At 35.0% G+C, this 26908-nt stretch overlaps 1 protein-coding gene across 4 annotated transcripts; it reads right to left on the bottom strand.

Moving 5' to 3' along the window:
• Positions 1-4586: 4586 nt before the first annotated feature.
• LOC147386067 (cysteine--tRNA ligase, chloroplastic/mitochondrial-like) lies at positions 4587-14485 on the bottom strand. 4 transcript variants are annotated; one of them, XM_086422542.1, is made up of 11 exons: positions 14237-14485; positions 13278-13473; positions 10545-10608; positions 8160-8321; positions 7284-7454; positions 6917-7198; positions 6700-6825; positions 5604-5834; positions 5360-5470; positions 5019-5277; positions 4587-4896 (listed from the first exon to the last, which is right to left on the bottom strand). In XM_086422542.1, exons 2-10 carry the CDS (start codon positions 13442-13444, stop codon positions 5020-5022), a joined length of 1572 nt encoding a protein of 523 aa, XP_086278668.1. In that variant the 5' UTR covers positions 13445-13473; positions 14237-14485; the 3' UTR covers positions 4587-4896; position 5019. The 4 variants fall into 4 exon arrangements, with proteins under 4 accessions (XP_086278668.1, XP_086278667.1, XP_086278666.1 ...); XM_086422541.1 differs by having other exon boundaries at positions 4587-5277; positions 13278-13519; positions 14238-14485; XM_086422540.1 differs by having other exon boundaries at positions 4587-5277; positions 14237-14484.
• Positions 14486-26908: the final 12423 nt, after the last annotated feature.

Below are 26908 nucleotides of genomic sequence, written 5' to 3'. Positions count from 1 at the left end.
GTTGGTCCATAAGGTTAGTGGGCCCAAAAAGTTTGCCAGTTGGTATTACGGTGACAATATCAAGTTTATTCCTAAATTCAATTATATATTTAAAAAAAAAAAAGATTATTTAAAATCTTTTACTATTCTGTGCAGAGAAGGCCACATATGTTTTTGTTGACACCATCCCAACTTTTACTCAATGTTTTAAAAACCAAATCGGTGGTCAAATCGAAATTTTGCTTAAGCGGGTGGATCGGATTCAACCCAGGTTCAATTTGATTTGACCCATTTGTATTTATTAAATTATATTTAATAAATAGAGAAATTTACCTAAATGAAAAACTTTTCAAACTTATTTATCAAAATGGAGCACTGTATATTTTATTTTCAAAAATGGTAATTTACCGTTTTCAAAAATATTTTATTTTACTAAAACGGTAAACACAATAATTTTCAGATTTATGCTATTGAAAATACCCTTTCCTGATCTCATGTTAGAATGATCTTTTTGATATTGTATATAATATATTTTGATCTCTTGCTAGAAGGATTCTTCCCACAAAAAATATGAAAATTATTATTTTTACCGTTTTGGTAAAATAAAATATTTTCGAAAATGGTATATTATCATTTTTGAAACTAAAATGTACAGCTCACAATTTTGATAAATAATCGATATATCATGCATGTTTTGGTAAATTTGCCTTGAAAATGTATAAAAATTCAAAACCAAATAAAAAAGAAAAAGAAGGTTTAAAGATTTTTTCGTGAATCGATAGAAAACACAAAAGAATTAAAGATTTTCTTGTAACCGTTCTATTTTCTTCAAATTTACAGAGACTTTTCTTTCCAAAAATCAATCATCCTCAAGCTCGTCAAGCTATGAGGTAAATAATTAGTCTAGTGAACCTCATCTCCAATCCATTATTTTCAATCTCAACTTGAATCCTAGTTGAATGTAGTTGATCTTTCTATCTAAAATTCCATCATCTTCTATTTCAAAAATCATGTTATCTTGTTGAGATTTGAAGGTTTAGATAGATAGATCTAAAAGGTTGAAAAGTAGGGTAGAAATTTTACCTAGGAGGTTGAAGATGACCATCTTGCAAAGGTTGAAGATAAGGGTATTTAGGTCATTTTTCATTTGTATGCGACGAAGGTCAAAAGCACTCTTCAATTTGAAAATAGATTGGTAACTCAAATATTTTATAAAAAATTGAAAGATGTTAAAGTGACTGTAGAGGACATTATGTTAAACACTACGTTGATATGGAGGAGAGCACAAAACCATAGATGTTTTTCCTCGATAAGCTAAATTATTATTTCACTAAACATTTAACAAACACGACATGACCCGAACCATTGCCAACCCTAGATAAGCTAAACATCGATGGATCAACATGCCCAAATCAGGGTACAATGAAGTATACAAAGGGACATGGAGTTGGGTAGTTGTCAAACTCCATCGATTCTTGAACCGACACTTAACGAAATATATGTGTATGAGAAATGAATTGGAGACCTCCATTTAAGGCTCAGGTTTGGCCCTGTGGCTTGCTTACTTCACACATTAAATGTTACTTTGGTTCTAGCCATTCAATCTAGACCAGTGTTTAAAATCTCATTTTGGTAAAATGTTTCTATCAGGTATCCATGCCGAAACATTTCTAAACTGCATAAAAACTTTGAACCATGATTCATACCATCCGAAAAGACTTTTTTGACAACTAAAACTGAGTTTGGAGCAACGATGATTCCAATAAAAAGCACTAACATCGAATCACTTCCTTAGGAATCACAATTGCATGTATAATTGAATCTTTGTTAGTCATGCCCAAGAAAAGCTTTTAGGGTCTAGACAATAAGAACTATTATTTGATGAATTTGTGTTTTTTCTTACATAAGATCGTGTGGGTATTTATAATGGCCCTTAGAGAAAGAAACATGACTATTGTTACATGAATAATGATACCCCCCCCCCCCCCCCCCCCCAATCTAACATGCTCCCCATATGCTCCCTGGCGTGGCATGTATTAGAACCATAGATTTTTCCTCGAGGTACAAAACTGCACATATTTATGGGGATGTACAGTTATGTATCCTGGGGAAAAATCTATAGTTCTAGCCCATGCCATGTCAGAGAGTGCAGGGGGGCATATATCAAAGGGGGTGACAGAAAATCATGACTCTTGTTACAAAATACAAAGAGACGGACTCTGATCATACTTCCACATGCATGAGTTCAGAAGTTGGCTCACATATTAGACTTGAGCCTCGCTTTGTAGAACATTAATGTTTGAGCCGTTCTATTTGCACCCACCTTATGACATAAATCACATTCTATAGCATATTCTGACATACGTGTTACCTCAATGTAAACTTTGATACCAATCATCATGACTTACCCAACATACGTACTGACATCAACTTAATGTGTCAAAATGCCAATTCCAATCAAAACATGCACAATCATGCACTAAGACTCCGTTAAATGGAAGTCTTAGTGCATGGAACCAGGGAACATGACCTCAGAGCTCAGTTGTATCAACCCAAGATCAGTATGTTTTATAAACAACACCTCGACCAGGTTTGAATAGGTAGGTTTGCTTATCACATTCTATAATCACCATGGCTTATTCAATTACACGAGGTCCATGATGACAAATATAATTTACATCGGCTATGCTCTCTGGCCTTCGTGTGGTGAGAAGAACATGCTTTAAATCACCTCAGATTGTTTCCTTGGCTGAGTTATTTTCAAAGGAAAATCATGTCACCTCGGCCTATCTTGTTGGCCGAGGCATCTCAATGATATATGCCTGAGCCATGCATGAGGTACTTTCATAGGCATTCCTATCTAATCTACATTCCCTTGTCCATGTGCATATCCTATAGGCCCTTTGCCTCAGCCATTTCAAGTTAGCCACGGTACTCCAGTGCCTTGTTCAGTCAAAGATTCTGCCAAGTTTCCATTTTTTCCTTCTAAAAGCAAAGGAAACCTAGAAGAGGGATTTCCCCCACATTTTTGGGATGGGACTAATCCCTACAGTCGTGGAATTTTCCCACTATGCACAAGATAAGTATAGTAGTCACCCTCCCTTGTTTCAAGAGATACTCGTGAATTCAACGAAACCTTATCCCAAATATTTGAGTTCAACAAAACAATCTTGTTCATTCAATTCTATCCAAAACCACGTCTTCCTTTATTGAAGGAGTGTTCATGTACAAAATAAAATGCCTGAATTCGAGATAGCAAAGAAACTTATGAAAAAAGAATGAAGAAAAGGAAGAAAGATGACCAAGACACACATATATGAAACATTTAAGCATTAATTCGTGTAACTACTATGGATAACCTTATCCAAGAGATTATAATATCAAATCGTTCTTGAAAACAGCGGATTTCTTCATGGATAGCTTCATTTTATTCATCACCTCGTCGAACATCCCAATGGTGCATGAGATGATAAAGGGCCCATCAACTTTGATGTCCAACTCATCCTCATCGTTGGATTGCTTGAGTAATTCTTGAAATGTTGGGGATGATAGATACTTCAACGGAACAACGTATCTCTTCCAACCTTCTCCCACATAAATTGGTATGGAGCCTTTTGGGACTGCATGTTTGTCATCTTTTGTGATTCGTTCATACAGGTTCTTGGGCAGAGTTAGACTTAATTTCTTCTTGAGTGAGTCAAGTTTTCGATGAAAGTCTTTTAAAGATGGCATGATGAGATTGGATTGAACGACAGAGCTAATGGTGCAATGGAACAATCAAGTAAGCGAGAGAGAGAGAGAGAGAGAGAGAAGTTTTTTTTTTTTTTTGATTGGTGAGAGTCAAGATAGATCTGATGAATGAGTTTGGTATACTAAGTAGGCTTCTATGGAGAGAGTTAAAAGAATTCCTAATTGAGCTGTGCTACACTGACATCCTATAACACTTCGTACAATACTGTTCGTGCAAAGAACCATTGTTTTTCTCGAGTGTGTACAACACTCGTCATATCTCAAGGAAAAGATTGACAAAACTATGTATGGTTTTGTGCACATCACCATTCACCACTTCAGTGCAGTGCTGGGGGCAATGTTGTAGGACCATGTTGTATTCAAAGGCAACATGAGTTAGGTAGCTATCCAACGTATGTTGCAGTAGTGGACCGACATTGCCGAAACATACACCTAACAGATGAGATTTTAGACCTCCATTAATGGTTGAAGTTTATCCCCTCCATTAATACTAGAGATAGTGTAATTTGAAGTCTAGGTTTTATCCAAAATGTGCTTTTTGGGATCTAAAAGTGTGAATGATCATTTGGTAAATATTAAATTTTGTAAACTAAATTGAACATGAATGACAATAATAGCCCCTTGGAAGGGTGAAAATTGGCTCTTTATATACAAGAGTGTCGCCACATAAGAAAGAGGAAGAGACAAGGTTCACAGTGCTCACAGGATCCAGCGCCGCCCAATCCACATTAGCCCACATGTATTGAGGGCATTCTTAAATTTACAAAACTACCCTCATTAGGCTGCACATGTCACACAGTGGAGGCTGAGTGCTGCAATGAAAAAGTCTTGAGCAAAAAACTTCTCAAAAAGTGACATTGTGGATAGGAGGGTAAGTGATACAATTTATATAGACTTCAGTTTTCAAGAATATCTGAATAAACAAGACAAGTGCAGTTACAATGTCCCAACTCTTCTCATTTTAGTATAACATGGGTTTAACCCAGAATTCTAGATTAAGGTTCCTCACAAACATGATAAAATGGCTTTAAAAAGTTCTCAGAGAATTTTGCTTGCTTGGTCACTGTTCCATGCAGCGGGACCATCCACAATTCTAATGCCGTTAGGCCTTTGACCCAAGACCCATGGCCATTGGTCCCGGCCTCATTGTACATGGTTGTAAAAACCCTAGGAACAAACAAAATAAATAAAAAAGAAAATTGCCAACAACAATTTTATAGTTTTCCAGCAAAAAGAGTAATTCACACCCCCCACACAACACTGAATGGTGTATGGTCAGGCTTGCATACCTCAAGTTGAAGGTGGTGGCGTGGGCTGTAGGAGTCTGTCCGGGACACAAGGTCGCCATATCGTTTCCTTCCCCAAGTCCATAAGAGCAATGCCCTTAGCTTTCAGATCAAGCCTGATTTGGTCACTCTTCGCATACTCTTTGGTTTTCCTTGCATTAGTTCTTTCCTCTATGAGCAATGTCACATTGTCCTCTGTCAACTCTGCTCTCTTCAGTGCCTTGTCCTTCAACTGCAGCAGAACCTGTCCAGTTGAAAATGCCTGATTGGGGTGAGTGAGCACTTCATAGAAGAGAACAATAGTTTATAAACATTCACAAAACATGCTTGTAACCTTCAAGTACCTCATGATAACTTGATGATGATGACATCAGTCCCAGAGTATTCAGAACGTCTTTAACTTCTCTCTCTAATGCAATAAGGGACTGAAAAGATGATGGTTGTTGTTGCTTCTTCTGGCAATGCAAAGAGTTATGGGAGAGAAAGTTGAGTGATTTCATAAGTATACACAAACATTACAGTTATATTGTTTCTTTGTGCGCATGTGTCTACATATAAGCAATGTTAGATTCAGATAAAAATGCATACCTTCTTTAGAGAGTCTAAAGATTTGTTCATGAGCCTTAAAGTTTCTTGAAGAGTAGCATTCAAGAAATCCTGGGTGTGCAGATCATCTGACATTTTAGTTTGGAAATCATTGCGCAACTTATTAATGCAGTCTTGCACCTCAGATGTGATTCGCTCCGGTCTGGCATTTGTTCCCTCCTTGAGAGTTCGCTCTCGAAATGGGGATGCAGCCACTTCACAATCGCTCAAAGTCTAACAAACATGCAACCAGCTCATTTAGCATATTCACGTACCTGATGGATCTTTCATAACTACTGTGCTCGTGTCAGAGAATATTTAGTACAGGTAAGATGGAAGTTAAGTAGATCCAAAAGAATTTGGTGCATACGCAGCGAGAATCTAACATAGATCTTTTAGGTCTAAATACAACCCTATCAAATGATCAACAAACATCGAATCAGCACATTACCTTTACCTTCTGCCATTGTTCAATTTCATGTTTATCTTGGGTCCTCAAAGAACGTAATAAACTGTATAATAATGATGATCAAATGAGGTTGACTTTGACCTATATATCCTAGATGGGATCCATCAAATCAGGACCAGGAATTATTACTTCCAATTTAATAGAGGAAAGTTGGTACTAGTTCTTAGTAGGTGAACATGAGTATCAACCCAGCTAGTATATCACAATCATAGACTTCACAAACTTGAAAAACTGTCACTTTCAAGGAGTTAAACCATTACTAAAGCTAAAGAATAGAGGGTCCTAGACACTGCGATGTGGCGCACATAAAGGATGGAAAACATCTAATATTCTTTGGGCTTCGCCTAGCGAACACCTTTGGCCAAAACTAGCTAGAACGAATAGCTTATTGGCATTACAAATGGGACGAAGAGAGAGTGACATTTTATTGGTCAGGATCATCTAATGGGTGTATTGTAGGACCAGATGATCTACCCATTTGATTGGCAAAGATTCGGGTCCCACAATTGACACACTGCATGTCAGAAAGCAAGCCAATTGACAAAACATTTTCTTAGTCACAGTTAAGTTATTAGACCACTGTCAATGAAAAAAAATATGATTCCTTGAGAATTCATAAGGGCCATTTACCTGATAGATGTAGAAAATAGAATCTGATGCAATTTCAAGTGATAAATCCGAGTAGTTTACAGGAGATCGATAATGTGTGCTCATCAAAAAATATCTCAAGGCCAATGGATGGTATTGTTTGGTAACCTAAAACAAAAGTAATAGGTTAGTCTCGCAATAAAAATAATTGGCAATAAAAATTAAACACTAAATAAGAGAAGTGCTGTTCACTGCTTACTTCGCGAATAGTGAAAAAATTTCCCAGTGATTTGGACATTTTCTCATTGTTTTCAGTAACAAAACCATTATGCATCCAGTAACTGATGTTGCACTCCGAGCAGGCAGCACAGCTCTGAGCATACTCATTTTCATGATGTGGAAAGACCAAATCCATCCCTCCTCCATGAATATCGAAGGAAAATGTCAGGTAATGGGCACTCATGGCACTGCACTCAATGTGCCATCCTGGTCTCCCAGGGCCCCAAGGGCTGTCCCAACTTGGCTCGCCAGGCTTTGCAGCCTACAACAATTGGAAAACCATTGTCAAATTTAAATGAAGGCACAAAGGATTATAAACATAAAGCGTGTTAGGAAGATTCTCTCACCTTCCACAATGCAAAGTCAGCAGGGTTTTGTTTTCTTGAGTCAACTGCAACTCGTTCACCAGCTCGATTGTCTTCAACTTTTCTTCCAGATAACCGTCCATAAGCAGGGAACTTATCAACAGAGAAGTACACGTCTCCATCAACGGCATAGGCACAATCATTACGAATAATCTGCCAGTGACACCAACCATAAAAAAACATGTCCCATACAAACTCAAAGGCATGCATAACATAAGAGAAACATGCATACAATCTTAGTTTGATTTTGGGTTTTCTTCTCTTTTTTCCTTTTTTTTGTTTTTTTGTGTTCCTCTTTTTGATAGGTATGGATAGATTACCTTAGAGCAAGGGTTTTAAACAATTTAACTGCAAATGACTGTATCGAGAATACAACATTTGGTGGAATTACCAACAGATGTATCAGTATTATATCTCTTCAATAGAAGCGTCCCTTGAAAAGGAAGTACCAATTTCTTTTATCGGTTTAGGAAAATCATATTTATAACTATAAGGTATTATTAAATGGATCTGTAGGGGCCACATCAAGATGAATTGAGTACTAATATTAAGCAAGGCAGGGGTCCCACCATGGAAACCATCCCATTCTGAAACTCCCAACCCTATGAAAAATGGACTAAAAAAGTTAAACATAAAACGAACATCCCTTAATGTTTCAACTTGCAACCAACTTTGGTATCTTCACATTCTACACGATAATAAGACCACTATAACATTATAACAGGATAGTTAGAAAGTAAATAAAAGGTGATTAATGCTTCAATTGCAGCTCCTTTGCCTTCAAAAAGGAGACAATTGTTTTGTACTCAATTAATGAACAGTTGTCAAAGATCGAAGCATGAAGTGAAGAAGGAACACCTGCGTTATCATATCCCTGATCTGGTCCATGTGATCAGAAACACGTGGTTGATGGGTAGGAGGAAGGCACTGAAGATCAGTCATATCATCAAGAAACTCTTGGCAGAAGCGGCTACTCAAGTTCAATGGATCTTCCCCCAGTTCATTTGCTCTGCGAATTATCTGCAAAAGCTCAAAATTAGAATCCATCATTGAAGAAAAATAAGAAGTATTTTGGAGTCCCAAACGTAGAAAGTCCACAGAACTAACAACATGAATCTTTTGCATTTTGTTAAAGATGAGAGATTATATTTATGCCCAAGTCCTAATATTTGCCCTCAGTAGGATATAAAAGCATTCTTTGCCTCCATCTAGAAAAATCAAAATATGTAACAGGACACTTGTTAAAACTATTTTAATAGGTTTCTTGGTTTCAATAACCATGCAGATTTATCATATTGCATGTACGTGCACATATATCATTATTAAGAATGTCTCATCCCAACTATATGGGGTTGGCAAGTAAATTCTATTAAAGCATAATATGCTAGCATGAGTAGAAAAATTGAATAAAAAAATGCATGTGAAGAAATTCAGCAAAAAGTATACACCGGCTGCCTAACTGTACAACCTTCCTCCTTGATCCAGGTGAGACCAGCGTGAGCGAAAATAGATTAGACCTATCAAAAACAGGTATTACACTAGATTGGGTTATACTTTCTACTAGCTATGTGGTTTATATGTGTGATTGATGAGCTCGTTGCATGCCATTTGCTAATCATTACTGTAGTGGTTTTTTGAGCCACACATGTCCCTGAGATTTGTACTCCGGGTGATTAGACTTTAGAGGGCCTTCACTTGATTGAATGGTTTTCGTTGCTTGATCTTCATCATCTTCGAATCAAATGGAAGAGAAATAGAAGGGATTCGAGCCTCCAGGTTGAAGGAATGAAGGTGAAACACCGGTGGGTGCCCACCAAATGCGTTCTGTAGATTAAGCTAGTGAACATAGGAGGAGTGAAAGTGACTCAACCCGCTCTTCAAATCTACATATTCTTAAGCGAAGTTGAGTGGATAGGTGTCACTAGATGTGTGGTCCAGGTGTCTTCTAAGCTAGACATTTGATTTGTTGTAAAATACTTAGAGTGTTTTGTAAGATGTCCATCACATTTATTAAAAATATTCAAGAGAGGTGTAAGGGTTTCAGAGACTTAATGCAATGTAAAAAGATATTTAAACAGTATGATTTCTGACACAGAATGTTCCAACCTCTACTTTATCGATAACTCTGACCAGATCTCATTTAATGTTGTGATTTGGATGCACAAAAATTTGATCATGAAAGAGGCCAACTCTCTTCAATGTTTTATCTTATTCAATCTTTGCATATAGTTCTGAGTTAGTGCCTAGACTTGTGCAATAAATTTCCTGGGGTGAATGGTGCCTGGACATGCCTTAAAAGATGTTTTAACAAAATGTCCTCGGTCTATACTTTCTATTGAGTTGTTATTGGCGATATCTGAGTAGTAAAATTCTCCTTGGAATAAATTTAACAAACAATGCTTTAATTATGATCGGCATTTTTTGCTGGGCAGATCTATACATCCTTAATACTTCTCGGATATATAACTTCCGAGCTCATCATTAGTATTTCTCCATATTCTTGATTTTATCCAAGCTCCCATACGTATGTACAAGTAGGCAGTTTGATGTCTACAGGTTTTTTATAATCCTGATGTTATATGTATCATAGATCTTTGATTATCCTGAGGAGACACATGCCTTGATTTAATTGGATAAGAAAAAATGGTATCCACGATTACATTTCCTTCCTTGATTATGTATGTCACTAATTCAATAAAATGAGGAAAAATTTACATACTCGGGATCATGTTTCAAAATTCCGTTCTGTTCCGAAATGTTTCGGTGGAACATTCTGGTTTTGATTGATAACGGAACAAAACACTGACCCAAAATATTGAATGTTCTAGATTGTCTAGGAATGTTTTAGTCTAGACCATCTTGGTTTTTCTCATATTTGAAACAATGCCTCAAAATGAGTTTTGAAACCTTGTTTTATCAGAACTCACACAAATACATTTTAGCACTTTAGCGTCCACAATATAGGAACATCCTCAGACTCTGGTCAAGTATGAATGTGACAGCAATTTGTATAGAACCACAATCCCCTTTGTAGGTACATGAAAGACAGACCTTAGTCTAAATAAACATAGTAGCTCATTACCATATAAAGAAATACAAAAAATAATAACATTGCTATCCATCAACATAGTTTTCCCACTTTTCCACAAAAAAATATGATCAAATATTCCACGATCAGATAGTATTTTGTATTGTCAAATAATGAAATGAAATAAAATTAGTAATTTCCATTGAGAGGTCTACCTTGTCATCGACATCTGTGAAGTTGCGAACATAGTTCACTTCGTAACCCAAGTATTGCAAGTATCTGCTCAAAAGTCAACCAACTAAATTGGATTAGCTTCCAAAAATTAACCATCCTAACAAAATGATTTAATCTACCACATCCAAACTAAATAAATCAAAACCATTAAATTGTGTGTGCTCAATACAAATACAAACACAACATTTACAAATGCATGCGAAGGGAGGGGGGGTGTTCCTTTTTGGGTCTTCAATCTTTTTTTTGGTGGTTAAGTTGTGTTAGTAGATGCCAAAAAAGGAAACATCAGCGATACACATAGGTGGTTTGGAGGCCTCTCTCTCTCTCTCTCTATATATATATATATATATTATTTTAAGAAGAAGCAGGCATGGGATCCCAAAGTGACAACATGACCTTGGCTAGAAGGTTCCCGCAACTAAGTTTGAAGACGTATTACTCAAATAATATTGCTTATGCTGAGATGAAGACACTCCAATGCTATAATCTTTGGAAAAAAGCCATCCATCCAGGTAGCAGACTATTGAGTGGTCAATGAGTATGGGCTAATGTGAATAGCAGGCAGGGGGTACTAAAGGTGAGTGAAGTGAGATGGGCTATCAAATCCAGACAAAGCAAGGGAAGTAGAGAGGTGGGAAACTGAATGCGTGAAGCAAGAAGCCATGGCTTTCTCGGATCGTAAGCAATGTGTACAGAACGTGAGGAAGAGATCCGATAGATAGGAGAAGGGGCGGGACCCTACTTTCAGCCTTTGACCAATTTGTCGGACGTCGGTGACTTCTTTTCCATCATTTGGTGTAACTGGGGGTTGATAAGTCATCAAGTGGGGTACTCTTACGAGTGTGGGTTTGGAAATATGCATGCTCAAAGTACTTACTGAATTCCATAATAGAATTGTGTTTAGAGTGGGGAAGGGATTAGGTAAGGTTCTGGGAATATCGTTGGTGTGGTACTAACTCTCAACTCAAAGCTTAGTTTTTCATACCTATTCAAATTCTTCTAATATGGTGTTTTGATGCATTACAACCCATAATCATATCTCAAAGAACTCTTCATTGACAAAGGAAAATGCATCCTTTTCACCAATGAAAAACAAGTCTTAAGATCATCTTATTTCCAAAATTAGTCTGGGTCAACAACGCAATTGTACTCCACCGTTCGATTCTATCTAGAATTGGGGGTGTTAATTATCATCACAATAGTTACATCTACCCAAATATTTGGGGTTGACAACAAAAATCAAGTTCCACCACTCAATTTTATATAAAACTAAGAGTGTTAACAGAAAAATGGGATGGGGCGTGAAAAAGAGATAGGGTAAGAGGGAAGAAAGAGTCTTAAGGTGAAACTCAACTATAACACAACAGCACATGCCCTCTTCTTGTCATAGACAAGAACAGCTTCTCGGCGTTGCTATATATATCTCCAAGAACCTTGGACTATCTCTGTTATGGAACAATCGCAAATCAAGTGCTCATATAATATTGCAGTGAGTGCAACAAACTGGATACAATATGAAATCAAAGAAACACAAGAAAGGCCTGCCAAGTGTGGAGATTAACTGCAAGCTTTTCTCCTCTGTATAAAATTAATAACAAAGAACTTTGTTGAGCAAATGTACATAGAACCTGTCTCCAATATTTATTTTTATTTTCATAGGTGACCCAACTCCAATTATATCTTAGCATTTCTATGGCCAAAGAAACCTTGCAATTTCATTATCGCAACCTGCATACCCACAAATATCGCATAAGCTAGGCATCCAAAGCAACTAAATTTCCCAAAGAGAGACTGTATGTGCAAATGAATATATTTTATGCCCGCCTCTGAAAAGCTGCAAGGTTTCCAAAGTTAACAAGGACTAAAGCAACATACCACCTAGGAAAATATAATCAGACTTGAATTGTTGAATCACCCCCAGTTCCTTACTCTATTCCGTCACATATTCACATCTTAAGTGTGTGTTGTCTCAACTAGTCAATTTGCCCTATCAAAGGATTTGATCCACCAAATTGAGCCGGAAAGTATGTGAAAAACATGATGTTGAGAGAATACCCATATTAAAAATGTGAACTGACAAAAATAAGACCCCAAAATTCTAAGAATTTAATCAGAATTCAGAACCATGACCACCAAAGATATAGAACATTCCAAATACTCTAGACCTTGTTCATTCCCCTGCACTTGAAAAACCCTGCAAATCATATACCAAATATACTTGTTTGCTGTCACTGAGACCCGCCTATGACAACTCCATGGAGACAAAATTCGGCAAAAATTACGACCCCGGAAGAGCTCCTCTCCAAAAGGTAGCAAACATTTGCAGGATTTATTTATTTATTTTGGTAAAATACTTAACAGTTGTTATGGGATTTACCCAAGTACACCAAACCAGCAATTCCCAATTTACTTTTATAGCCCCAATGGAACAAAATTCACATTGGAAGACCAATAATTGCATATCCTGTCATTAAAACTACACAAACTTTCTATTTAAAATTAGTGTAGAATGCTACCCTATTTTTCCCATAAAAGTGATGATCTTCCAAAAGCAATTCATCGACTTCATTGACTATATGAGAAGATGCCTTAAATCAAACATGGGAGAAGAAATATTCAATCATTGACATCTTGGAAATCAAACAGAAACCCCAGCAAATTTCAGATCAAATTAGGAGTACAAATCGCAGAAAAGTGGAAAGAGAAGAATTTACCTATAGAGGACATCAAAGGCAATATAGGCACGAGCATGGCCCATGTGGCTAAGATCATATGCAGTCACACCACAAATGTACATGCCCACCTTCCCGGGCTCCTTGGGCTTGAAGATCTCTTTCTGCTTCGACATGGTGTTGTATACATAAAACTCCGAATTCGCCATTGCAACTTAGGGTTTGTGCAACTTAGGCCCTGCTCGGTACACCATAAAAGGTTTTAAAATGCAAAGATCTATTCCGGCAAATACGAGCTTTTATTGTCTTGCTTTGTATCACCATGGGGAAATCAATATAAAAATTTTAAACTGCTTGATTGACAAAGAAAATGCATAAAAAAATCATAATTTAAAAAAATATATATATATACTTTGCGATCTAAAAGCTTGCCTAATTTTTTTTTTTTTTTTGCCAAATTGATAAGCCCCCTTAAAAAACCATACAAATTGAACCTTCTGTTAGTGTTTCTTTTTTTTTAGAAAAATACTACTAAAAAACAGCACCAATTTCTTCTAGGGAAAATAAATAAATCAACATAGGTCCAAATTGAAAAAAAAATATATGATGATTAAAAACAAAATCAACAATAAAATAACGAGACCTGTTTGGATCTCTTTTGGTCAACCCAACACTAGACAAACCCTAAAAATTATTGGAAAAAAAATTAATATTTTTTTTTTACAAGACTTCAATTACAAGTTACAACCCAGATTAAGAATCTTAAACGAAAACCATACAGACCTTCTAACAAAACCCCAGAAAATTAAATTCAAAACAATGAAAGATGAGAATGAAAAAACAAAAAACTACTGAATTAGCCACAGAAACAACTGCAACTCGTTGATTTCAACACGACCCTCTCACACACACACATATATATATTTAGAGAGAGAGAAAGAGAACCCAATCAGATCTAGCTTCGGTTTTGATTCTACAAGGAGAGAGAGAGAGATGAGTACCTGGGCTGGAGAAGAGGAGCTTTGGAACGCTGATGGAGGAGTTCGAAGTCGAGCCGCTTTTTGCGATAATTTTCAGTATTTTTAATTCCGCAAAAAATTAATCTTCATTTTGAAGGGTTTTTACATCTGAGCCCACATCGTTCCGCTGCTGCCCGTTAAAACACGCAAAGACCCACAAAACCTAGGAATCACACACAGAGACACCAATGCAAAAGATGAAACAGTTGTAAACTAAAATTCCCTAAATCTAACGGTTGAATATTAAAATCCCAAAACCGTGTGCAATAAAGAATTTCGTAAAGTGGTTTTAAAATTCGCCTAAACGAGATGACTCGGTCCAGTAATTTATACAATTTGACTCGTTCTAAACGAAATAAAACTCGATAACTATACAACATACAACGAACAGATCATCAAAATGGATTTTCAATTATTTACTAATTAACTCATTAAAATTAATTTTTAAATATTTATTAATTTGTATTACAATTAAATTATTATTATTATTATTTTATTATAAGTATATTAATAGATCTTCATTTACAAAATCATATTTTTATATAAACATTACATATTTAAATCATTAAAATTTAATTATATTGTATCATGAAAATTATAAAACCATTTCCATAAAGTCAACTAATATTTTTTCTCCTCGACTATATTTGTCTAATTGCTTTTGTTATTTAGAATAGTAGGAGTTGTGATGATCTGGCGCTATTTTTCGTACACTCCCTTCACATAATCGTAGATCCTTTGCTTCGAGATATACAAGGACAAAGATTTATGATTCTCTAAACTAACAGATCATAAAGTATACAAAGAGCGTCAATTTATCATGATTCTTAGAATTGCAACCCATGGGTTTAAAACTCATCAAACACAAACAACATAAATGAATTATCTCGCTTGTGAAAATTATTTAATAAGAAAGTCTTCACATTGGAAGAAAACAATTTGAACCACCTGTTACATTGACTCATCAAACATTTAAGATAATTTGTTAAATATTTTGAAAATCTTAATTTAATTCAGAAAACTTGGTCGAATCTACTTATATTTGAGATTTTTATTTAGAATAATCAATTTTAATATTTTAAATGTTTATTATCTTTGTATATTAATATTTAACAATTGAGCATATGAGTCTAACTAATAGTAGAAAATATAATTATATATTCATAAAAATATATTTAAATGAACACGATGGTTTGGATTAGTTAACTCTATCAGGTGGGTGGAAACACAAGCTGAGAGGATTTTGAAAATATCGGGTGATAATTTTCTCACACGTTTTGAGGCCAATTAGACAATTGCGAGATCAAAAGAATACCAAAGAGAGATAAGGTAGAATTTTTTTGGTATAGTCCTTAAGTTTTGGGCGGTCTCCATTTAGTAAACTTTTCTTTTCGTAACAGTTCATGGATATCATCTCCCACATTTCCCACGATTGAATACCCTAATCACTCGAACTCAATGTTTTCATCCAAAAATATTGGATTTTTAACATCTTAATCGAGTTTCAGAGATTTCATTTCGTCGAAAAAGATTTAAGAAGGAACAAGAAACCATTTTCAAAGATTTTCAAGGTGTATGTAAAAAACTAGTATTTTTTCACTTATTTTCTTAGTTTTTGAATGAAAAGCAATCAACAATGGATCTTTTAGGTTGAAATAATCTAAGCAAATCGTTATCTCGAGTTTTTAGTCGATATTTCCATATATTTTAGTTGAAAAAACTCAAAATTTGAAAATGGGTTAATTTTACCAATGTCGAGTTCACCACTTTTTATTTTTAAATATTGTGAACTCAACACTAAATATAAAAACTTCGAGTTCAGCAATAAATAAAAAGTGATGAACTTAGCAATAAATAAACAAAACGGTGAGCTCGTCAATAATGAGACCATTAAGAAATAAAAAATTTACTAAATGCCCTATCAAGCTACCATGCAAAACTTAGTCATCCACAGAAAATGCCTACAATAGATTTTTATTTTATTTTATGAGTAGGGACCTCAAGATTGTACCTTACATTGCACTTCCTTCACAAAGTATATATGAACCATAGATGCTTTTTCACTAGATTGATGGCACTTCAACATTATCGTATTTTTATTTATTCTTTTTTGGGGCCTACTAACATGACTATTTGGTGATTGGTGAATTTGTAATCCAAAAAAATATCTAATCAATTGGTTAGAATCAATCAACTATGTAATATGCTCACAATACAATAGGGTTGGGACAAGAATCCTGATCAAGTTTCTTTCTAAAACAGAAATAAATTAAATTAATATCTAGAAAAATTAAATGTCAAGATTGTGGGTACAAAATTTGCATTTTTAATTTAGTCCGGATATGTGATATTTTGAAATGGGTCCCTATCCGTGGCCAACAGTTTGGCAAACATTTTGGCAAACACTTTTTCAAAACATGGGTTAGAGGTCTTGGAATGGGCTGATTTTTGGTGAGGATGATCTCTACGGTGAGGAGATCATCCTCACCAAAAATCAGCTCATTCCAAAACTTCTAGCCCCATTTTACAAGTTGAAAAATCGTGAACCGTCCATTTTTTGTAAACCATTTTTGATGAGGTTAGAAGTTTTGGAATGGGCTGATTTTTGGTGATGATGATCTCCTCACCATAGAGATCATCCTCACCAAAAATCAGCCCATTCCAAGACCTCTAACCCATGTTTTGAAAAATGTGTTTGCCAAAATGTTTGCCAAACTGTTGGCCATTGATCGCTACCCTTTTGAAATATGTGCAAAAAAATCCTAACAAGATTTGAAAAATCCAAACGCAAGATAGTGCCAAACCAATTGTTTGGGAATATTATCTAAGATTAGGATAATGCAATTCTAGGTTTGGATAGCATAACACTAGTTAGGATTACATTGTCCCATATCAGGTTCTGCCTAGGTAAGGCTCAAGGTATTGTACTTACTTACCCATTATGGGGTATTCATCGGGGCACATTTGATAAGGGAAAACATTTAGAAGGAATTATAGTTGAAAATTCAATCTACCATAATTTTGTTACAAATGAATAAAATAAAATAAAAAATCAATTAGGGTTGTTGCTATCTTCAGTCCATGTATTTTGTTCATAATCAAGTTAAGGGAGGAGCCCAAAGAATGACTTGTATCAGGGCAAATAAAGATTAGCAGGGGTCGTCGATTTCTTGAGTCCAATGACATATTCATCTTTTTGGGAAATGAACATCGGACAAATTAACCATGAGGGGTTGACTCAATGGCAATTTTGAACCGATAAGCAGTGAAAGTCCATATTTCGTGAGTTAAATACCTAATATGAGTATTAACTCCTTGGGGCCACCCACGAAGGCGCATCCTCACTTACTCGGTGCATGTGATGTGCAGGTGTTACATTTACCCGGGGAAGGGATCCACTTGTCTTGGCCCAAGCCCTGGCTTTGGCTTTTTTGGTCCCTCTAGTTTCGAATATCATTAGAGTTCGATCTTTGAAGTTTTGTGGTACTACTTAGGAGATAAGTGGTGCATTTTTATTTTTTTTGGCATATTCTTTTACTGCAATCATATTCGTATCCACAGAAGACAATTTTTGGAATTTCAAGATTCTTATTATTAGTGTCTTAAATTTGTAAGTACCAAAATCTTTCCGATTGAGTTGTAGTAATCTGACACGAAAAACTGTACTTGATAGGTACACAATTGACATGGCAAGTGCACAAAATCATAGATGTTTTTCTTTGGGATACACAAGGAAAAAGTCTACAGTTTTCTACACTTGCCACTTCAACCAAGTACAGACCATGTATGTTTTTTCGAGTCATTTTATTATTAGTCTTTCCAATTTCCTCGTGTTTATGATGGACAAACCTACCAGTGTGATGTGTCACCAATGAACAAGGTTTTCATTCAGCCTTTATATACAAATGGATCGTGAAAGTGAACTCATACATCCACACACAATCTGGACCATGTAAATGTGAAATCCAACAATTAGGATTTATCTTAGAGATCCAAAATTTATTCTTGTTTTACATCTTTTATCTTATCGTGCCTGTTGGATTTTGCATTCATACAGAATGGATTGTGTCTACCGGTCTATCAATCCTAACCCATATTGTTATAATTATTATTATAACAAGAATAGTTTGGTATTTTTGTTCTACATTGAATTAATAAATGCTCTATTAGAAACATATTTTTTTTATTGATCTATTAGAAACATTTAAATTCTTAAAAGTTGTTTATAAGTGCACAAAAGAAAGTATTTGATGTTAATAACTTCAACCTTCAGTGAATCAACAGCAAAGTTATTAACAATTCTACTTGAACCTCTTCCCTGGCATTAATTCATTTTGACGAGCAAATCTCCTATGTGACCCTCACGGGAATGTTTGCAAACCACTCTAATCTTCACTTTCTCATCAAACACTTGTTCTCGTCCATAAAACCTACGAGAATATGCAAATTCCAACTACACTTGGAAGCTTTAAAGTCAGGCATCTAAAATAACTTGGACGAAGACGGTAGACATCGAGTGCAACTCCACCAAGGAAAGACAGCAAATGATGCAGTGACGCCCAAAGAATTAGGTATCAGTGTGCGTTAAAGTGGAGCTGTGCTTGCAAGAGTTGGTTTGTGTTTGGTGCATACAAATGAAACTGAAGAAAATATTTACAAGACAAAGGTAAGACTGATTACACTTCATGGAGCAAAACATCAAGCAATCGAGAATAAGTATAGTTAAGATAAAGATGATGAGATAGACGTGTGGAAGGAAAGACAACATTAAAAAATGAACACATTCAAGAAAAAAATAAAAATAGAACAAGTGAGTGATAATATAAGGACAATTGATTACAATTGCTTGGTCACGTACAAAAAAGATTGGAAATAATGCCAGCACCAAACAGAAGGTGCATGTAGGTTGAAGGCTCTTTTAAGGCAAGAAGAACGCCCAAACGCGACTGGTGCAGCTGACCCGCGAAGGCTTTATCATGATGGCGAAGATTCCCACCCTTCCCCGATTCAATCCTTCAATAAATAATTACCCTCCGGACCATTAATAGATTAGTACCCTTGGTATGATGTGTTAAGCATGTAAAGAAGGATTATTAGCATCATCTTCCTTGAGACCCTATCCTATGATAGAGTTGAGATGGATTGGAGAAGAAATAAATTTGATAACACTTGCCTTTACACGAGAAGAACAAAATGGACAAACAAGATCTGCGTGGCTGACCCCATATGGTTGGGATAAGTCTTATTGTGAGATGACGGTACCCAATCCTCCTTTGTTTCGACCCTTCAATAAATAATTTCGTTGGAGGTTTGCAGACCCACCCTCGAAAATATTAACGGATTAGTACCCTTGGTATGATGTACGGCTGTCAATGGATATACTTATTGGTTTGGATAGCAGTTATTCAAATCCGATAATCCTATCGCATAATGAATAATATCCCATTCGAATTCGAGTAACCTGTAGAGAAAAAAAAAATCTTGATTTTCCCTCAAATTTTGCTTGGTTTACATCATCTTCAAAAACCCTCTGTCTTCATCATGCATCAAGAAAACACTTCCATTTTCTTAAACCCATCTTCAACCCTTTCATCATCAAAACCAGACATCTTCAACCTCAAACCTCTCAAGGCAAGATGAGAAATGTTAAATAAGAAAATAGAGACTGTAGATTATGCTCCAACAGGGGCTTATGCTCCATTTATTTAATCAGGAAATAAGGTTGGCAATGATCCTACTCTTATCCAATATCCGATCAGATCAGAAAAAATGGGGTTTGGATATGGAATTTAGATTTCCAGATCAGATTTGGATTGAAGTTCAGAAATCTGGTGAAATTTCGGATCGGTTTTGGATAAAGTGAAATTGTACTCGGATCAAAGATTCTTTGATCCGATCGGATCGGATTAGGATAATAAGACATATTTCAGATAGGTAGTAGTATGGTATTGATTCAGTACCAAACCAATCTGTTGCCAGCCCTATCAAGGAAGTTGAAGAACCCTAAAATCATTTTTGGAACCCAGAAATCTGATAAAATAATCAAAACCCTAGATTGAGGACTCTAGATTAAGACCCTAAAATCAAAAATACAAGAGAGAGAGAGAGAGAGAGGACAGAACTTTTGTTTGAAAAGCTAGATTACTGGAAAAGTTTTATGAGGGAAGAGAGAGAGAGAGAGAGAATGGACTTACCTGGAAATGGAATAATGGCCAATGTTGCCAGAGAAGACGACAGAGATAATAGTTTCCTCCTCACCCACAACCCCTAATGGAGATTGCAGATTGAATCTATCTAGAGAGGAGACATGTTGAAGAAGACAAATATGTTTTTAAGTTTTATGACATATTATAGGTCAATATCTGTATTCGTTTCCGACAAGCATTCAAATACAAATTCAAATTGGATTTGGATTTTCGACCATCCATTGACACCCCTTGTTGTTTTGTGAGCATGTAAACAAGAATGATTAGCATCATCATCCTTGAAACCCTATCCCACGATGAGTCCAAATACTATTATATTTAATTGTCACCAGTAAAATATCATATAAATTAAAGACTTCAATATGCAATGGCATTGTTATAATTTAAATGTCAACTTATGTGGTTGTGTCAACTATATATGCACTTCTCTCATTATAATAGCGAAGATGGGAAGCAAGGAAGCAGATCTCAAGAAGAGTAAAGAGAACATGGGAAAAATCAATGTCAATTCAAATCTTTAACAAGGAACCTTCATAATTTCAATGTTCACAATTAACATGGCCGAAAGAAGTGAAAAGTGAATATGTATAAGCAGAGGCTTACAATAAAACATTTTGAAATATTGTTAGATTTACATTCAAATATTAGAAGAGAGGCTACAATTATCGTTACACCAACACAATAATATCCATAAATTTCTACCACTAAGACCTATTGAAATGAATGGATGATACCCTGAATTGTATAATAAGTTGAATTTAAACAATTAAATAGAAAGGGAAGAAAATTAGTGACAAACAAATCACAGAAGAAAATATAACATGCTCATACTTAATGTTGGCATCTAAGAGCATCTCCAACAGACTTTTTAAAATTTATTTGCTCTTTACTTTAAATAATGAAAAGTGAAAACATCGTTACCAAGTGACTCTTTAAAAGCAAATAGTAAAATAAAGAGGGGTGTTCGACTCGCCCATGCAGCGAACCTTCAAGACTAGCTATAAATAAAAAACTAATACAATATTTGACAGTTTTTTAAGGTTGAAAAATGAAAATTATTTTTCTTACTAACTTAGTAAGATTTCAAATCTTACTAAGTGTTGTTGGGCCCACATGGACTACTACATTGGCAATCCAACACATCTTCGTAGATTTCATGGAAAAACTCAGATTAAAAAAAAAAACCAAAAACAAAAAATCAGTTTTTTAGCTTGATCCACTACAAAATTCCCAAAACTCTCAAAACTTAAAACTAAAATTCAACGTTTGAAAAATAATGTTTTTTTTTTTTTTTCAAAGATCTAAGAATTTCGTCCTCTTCAAGATGTGAGCTCACTACCCTTAGTAAGATTTGGAATCTTACTAAGTTAGTCAAGCTAAAATGAGTTAAAAATTGAAGATTTGTAAAAGCAAAATTACAAAAAGTGACAAAAGTTAGTTTAACTAATCTAAAATTTTGTCTCAACTCCAAGAGACTCCAGAAAATTTTCTCTATTCATAATCCCCATTCTATTTGATCCAAATAAAAATTTTGATTATCTTCAATAGATCCATACTACTGTAGGTATATTTTGGATGATGAATATGATAATCATTTACATGAGAATTCATTTTGTAGAGGAAAAAAAAGAGAATAGTCAAAGGAGTCGTGCTGGGGTGACACAAAGGTGACAAAATGATGTGGTATTGCTCACATCATCGTAGATGCTTTCCTCGAGATACGAGCAAAAAAAGCATCTATGGTTTTGTGCATGCCACCACATAATTTTTGTCATCTTTGTGTCATTCCAGCATTTTCCTAGTCAAATAGGTTGTATGAAAAAACAAGATAATTGTTGGATTTTATGAGAGAAAATAGAAAATATAATTATTTTTAAAACGTTAGAATTTTAAAAATAAATCCCTTTTACCATTCTTGGAAGCTTTTGAAACTTACTAAATTTTTTAACTTCAAAAATCTGATAAATATTATATTAATTTTTTATTTATAACAGGTCTTGGAGGTTCGCCACATGTGATGTGTTACTTTGAAAGAGTCTCTTGGAGACTGTTTTCACTTTTCACTCTTTAAATTAAGAGCCAACAGACTTTAAAGAGTCTTTTGAAGATGCTCTAAATTCTTTTGAGGAGCTGCAAATGGACTATACAACATAAATCATAAGCAAAGAAAACCGTGTGTCCACCACTCACTTTGATACCAAGAAGATCTCCAGTTTCCTAGCTTTGCTGGTATGTAGCATTTGAAGCTGCATTGGCATTGGAATCAACTACTGCCTTCGCAGCCAAACGGGCTCTCTTGTGGAGCTGAATCAAGCGCCAAGTGGCCAAGATTGCTTGTGAAACCAAATCATGAGAAGCCCTAGCATACAAACACCTTACTTCCACCGATGCAGCATCCCTAACATCCTCCGAATTTAGAAAGCCTTGGTAATTCTTCTCCAATCCCCAATTTTTCAATCTCTTCTACCATATCTTCAATCTCATGCTCCTCTTCGAAATCCCTAATTTCGGATTCATTTCCACCAACATCACCATCAAATTAATTCCTTATTATAGCAATCAAGCGCAACAGAGACGATAAAATTCACAGCAATCTGTGACTCAAGTGGTGGGCAAAGAACCCTAATGGACGGTTGAGATTGGATTGTGCCATTAGAGGTCTTGGTACGAGGAGAATAGTTATGAAAGATAGGGAATCGAAATCGAGATAGGTTTTCCAGCTCGGGATGAGGATGAGGAAGAAGAAGGCGAGGCCTGCTACGTGGGTTTGCTGGATCTCCATTATGGCTCGTCCGAATCTGATCCTCTCTTATAGGATCTCCATTTTTGGGTTTGCATTAATGCCGATGGTTCGGCTCCGGTTCGGTTCGTAAAGTAACCACGAAGAAGAACCGCAACCGGAACGATTAAATTTTATGGTCTCCAAGGAGGAGTAGCACGAACTGGTCCAAACTGATCTAATATGAAAAATTAGATTTTCGGATCAGATTCAAATTAGAATCTTAGATTTGAAATAATTTTGGATTGGATTCAAATCTACTTCAATCCCGAATATATTTTAATAAGTTTTTATTATTGTTAATTTCATCTAAATACATATAGATAAAATCTTTTAATCTTTTTTATTTCCCTTTTTATATTTGTAATTGGAAAGTAGATTTTTTAAAATTTTATATGATTTCATATTTTTAAAATTTTTCAAACATTGATCATTTGAAAATAAGACATGTATTTAGATTAGTTTCGGATTAAGGATAAAATGAAATGGATCGGATTTGATTCACATATTCATTGATCTGTTCAGATTAGATCGGATACATGTTTAAAAATTCGGATCGATATTTGAGTGATACTGATCCGGTACCGAATTGATCCATTGCCAGTCCTACCTCCAAGTGTGCGTCTTGGTTCGGTTTGGATCGATTTGAGACCAAATTAGAATCAAACTGATATAGGTCAATTCCACTAAATAAGAACTAAAATCAAATTGAATTGACCTTAGAACTAAGTCGAACCAAACCAAACTAAAGTTGGTTCAATCTGGATTGCCAATACCAATAGACCTACTTCCAAACAACATATGTTCTAATGGAAAAAAAAAAAAAAAAATCAACAATTTTTTTTATTTTTTATAATAAGTCATTAATCTATATCCTAATACCTAAGCGGTAAGTACAATCAATTCATTAATCATCCACCACCTTCTTTCAGTTCAAATCCATAAACATGAACATAGAAAAATAAACATTATTATTAAATATTTAAGCAGTTGATTTGGTTCTATGCTGGTCCTGAACCAAGAATCAAAGTGAATTGATCAAGTACTGCATTTTCCTAACTTAGAACCAAACCGAAACTTGTCCCAAATTGATGGAACTAGAATAGGAGTCATAAAAAAAATTTCTCTTTAAATGGTGTCAATTCTCAAACCTTTCAATCACAATTCCCATTTGGCTTCAATTTCAAGAGCCGACTCTAATCGATTCCACTAAAAAGGGACCGAGAATTGTCTAATGATTCCCATAAAATGGGTACCCATTGACACCCCTACTGATAGTCACACAAAAGAATGGATTGTTTTATGAACCAAATCGGCGTCCAACTAGTCCAGTTGACTCAACAGATCCATTACAACTCAAACGAGTCAAGAAAAATGCTCCCCATCATAGATGCCCATCATCAATTAAAGGGTCTTGGAAACAATTCAAGATTTTGAGAGGGTTGAAGGGTGTCTAGTGCAAAGAAATGGATCAGTTGCATTTGTATCATAACAAGTGTCCTTGAGTCATGTTCTCTTGGCATGGGAGTCAAATTTTTTCTTATACACATATGGTAGACAAACACTCAAATGAAATTAGTAAAGAAAAATATTTGCAATCTACAACAAAATACTGCTTGGTTAAAAAAAAAAGAAAAAAAAAAAAATACTGCAAAACACTCCATGATCATCGTTAGAGCCTTATATATCCCAAAGTTTTGGTTGTTGGATCATAAAACATTCTCATTTACAACCTAAACTACCAATGTGTTTTTGAGCTTCTGTTTTTTTACTGATCACAAAAATATTTTCAGTTTCTTCAGACCCTAAATCCCTATGGCATTCCACCTTCACAAACTAATTCACAAATAAGGTTTTAGCTTTCTAATATGTTTATATTATCGTTCAATCCTTATTGGATTTAATTCAATAAAAATGTGGAACTAGTATTTGTAGTCCCGAAAAATTGTAATAGCTTAGCTTGGTCATTGGATCTAGGTCGTTGATCAAGTTGGAGGCCAGATGACGTTGTAACCAAAAGTGAAATGGTTGGTTTGCACGAAAAGTCTTTTTTGCAGGAATTGACAAAGCGAGGTTCTGGAAACCAATGGTTGTAGGGAGTATGGGAGGGAAAGTTCTTGATGGTTACTGGTAGTGGAAAGTTCTCACCATAGAGATCATCCTCACCAAAACTTTTAACCATGTAGGATAAAACACGTAGGGCAAATAGTACGGTGCCGAACATTTTCCATATGTATGTATATATATATATATATAGGGACATAAGTAAAATTATATGTAAAAACAATAATTTTTCAAAATATGGATTAGAAGTTTCAGATTGAACTGATTTTTTTTGTGAGAATGATCTTCTTATCATAGAGATCACCCTCACAAAAAATCAGCTCAATCCGAAATTTCTAACCTAATATTTTGAAAAACGATTGTTTTTTACTTATATATATACACAATCTAGCTGTTATGTACTTCAAGCTTCCATAATGTATGACTTGGTTTTGTGTATTCCTTTGCTTTTACACCACTATTGAATATCTTTTCTAATGTCAACCTTGGCAGGAGTCATATGAGATTTTGGTAGTTTTAGGAGTTATATATACAAGCACCACCAATGGATGTCATTCATGTATGAATGATTTGCTACTGTGCAATTTTTACTTGTACGTGTTCATTCGAGTTGCTACATTCAGTTAGCTTAGTCAAGAAAGTCTATGGACAATGTGCCATAGACTTGGACTCGATTTTCCAACTATCATCGAGTTATTAGTCTCATTATAATAAATAAATAAATAAGGTTTACCAATTATAAAAAAACAAAAAAAAAAACAAAAAATCTGGGAAGAATGGAATTGTCATCCTCTTTTGATGCAAGCTCTTGGCATAAGAAGGTGGTGAAGGAAGAGAGATCTACATAACAACAATCGTAAAATGTGCTATATTCCTATATACAAAAGGATTGATGCCTAAATGTTCCATGGCATAATCACTTTGCAACCTATCTGCATCGATATTTAAATTATTGATTTCTTCTAGTTATTGGATCTGATATTTTTTCATAATCATTCGTAGTTACATTTTTTATAATTATAATCTAACGTCTATATAAATTTATCTAGAAAAATCCTAAACTGACTTCCTAGGACATTGTGCTCAATCAACACCATGTTGATCATGCGGTAGTGTGCATTTAACCATGGATTTTTTTATTTATTATTCCGTGGACAAAAATCTATGGTTAAATGCACATTGCCACGTCTGCGCAATGTCGTGGGTAGTCGATTTAGAACAACTTACTCATTTATTTTTCTTTATATGCCAAAAAAAAAAAAGAATGTCATGACCTTAGTAAAACCAATCTTTTTGTTATGGGTGCGGCTTCCACTCTCAAATTGAGTTCTGGCGCTTTGAGGGCAAATCCTTCTCCAATCTCCGTTCTCAAAATATAAGAATCCGCTCCCAAAATGTTGGAAACTCGTTCTTAAAAAAAAAAAAAAAAAAAATCTAATTTCATCTATCATATTAAATATATATATATATTTTTTTTTGTTTCTTAATTTCTATTAATCATTTATGTACGAAAAATAAATATTTTCTTTGATAGGTATAAGGTTAGTGATTAGCAAATGAAGTTGGATTCAAGAGGATTTGAACTTAAGTCGCGGGAACAACACT

This window comes from Akebia trifoliata, chromosome 14, assembly GCF_017979445.1.
Source record: "Akebia trifoliata isolate Shusen 1 chromosome 14, ASM1797944v1, whole genome shotgun sequence".
Taxonomy (NCBI): Eukaryota; Viridiplantae; Streptophyta; class Magnoliopsida; order Ranunculales; family Lardizabalaceae; genus Akebia; species Akebia trifoliata.
This window is presented reverse-complemented; position numbering and strand designations above follow the sequence as displayed.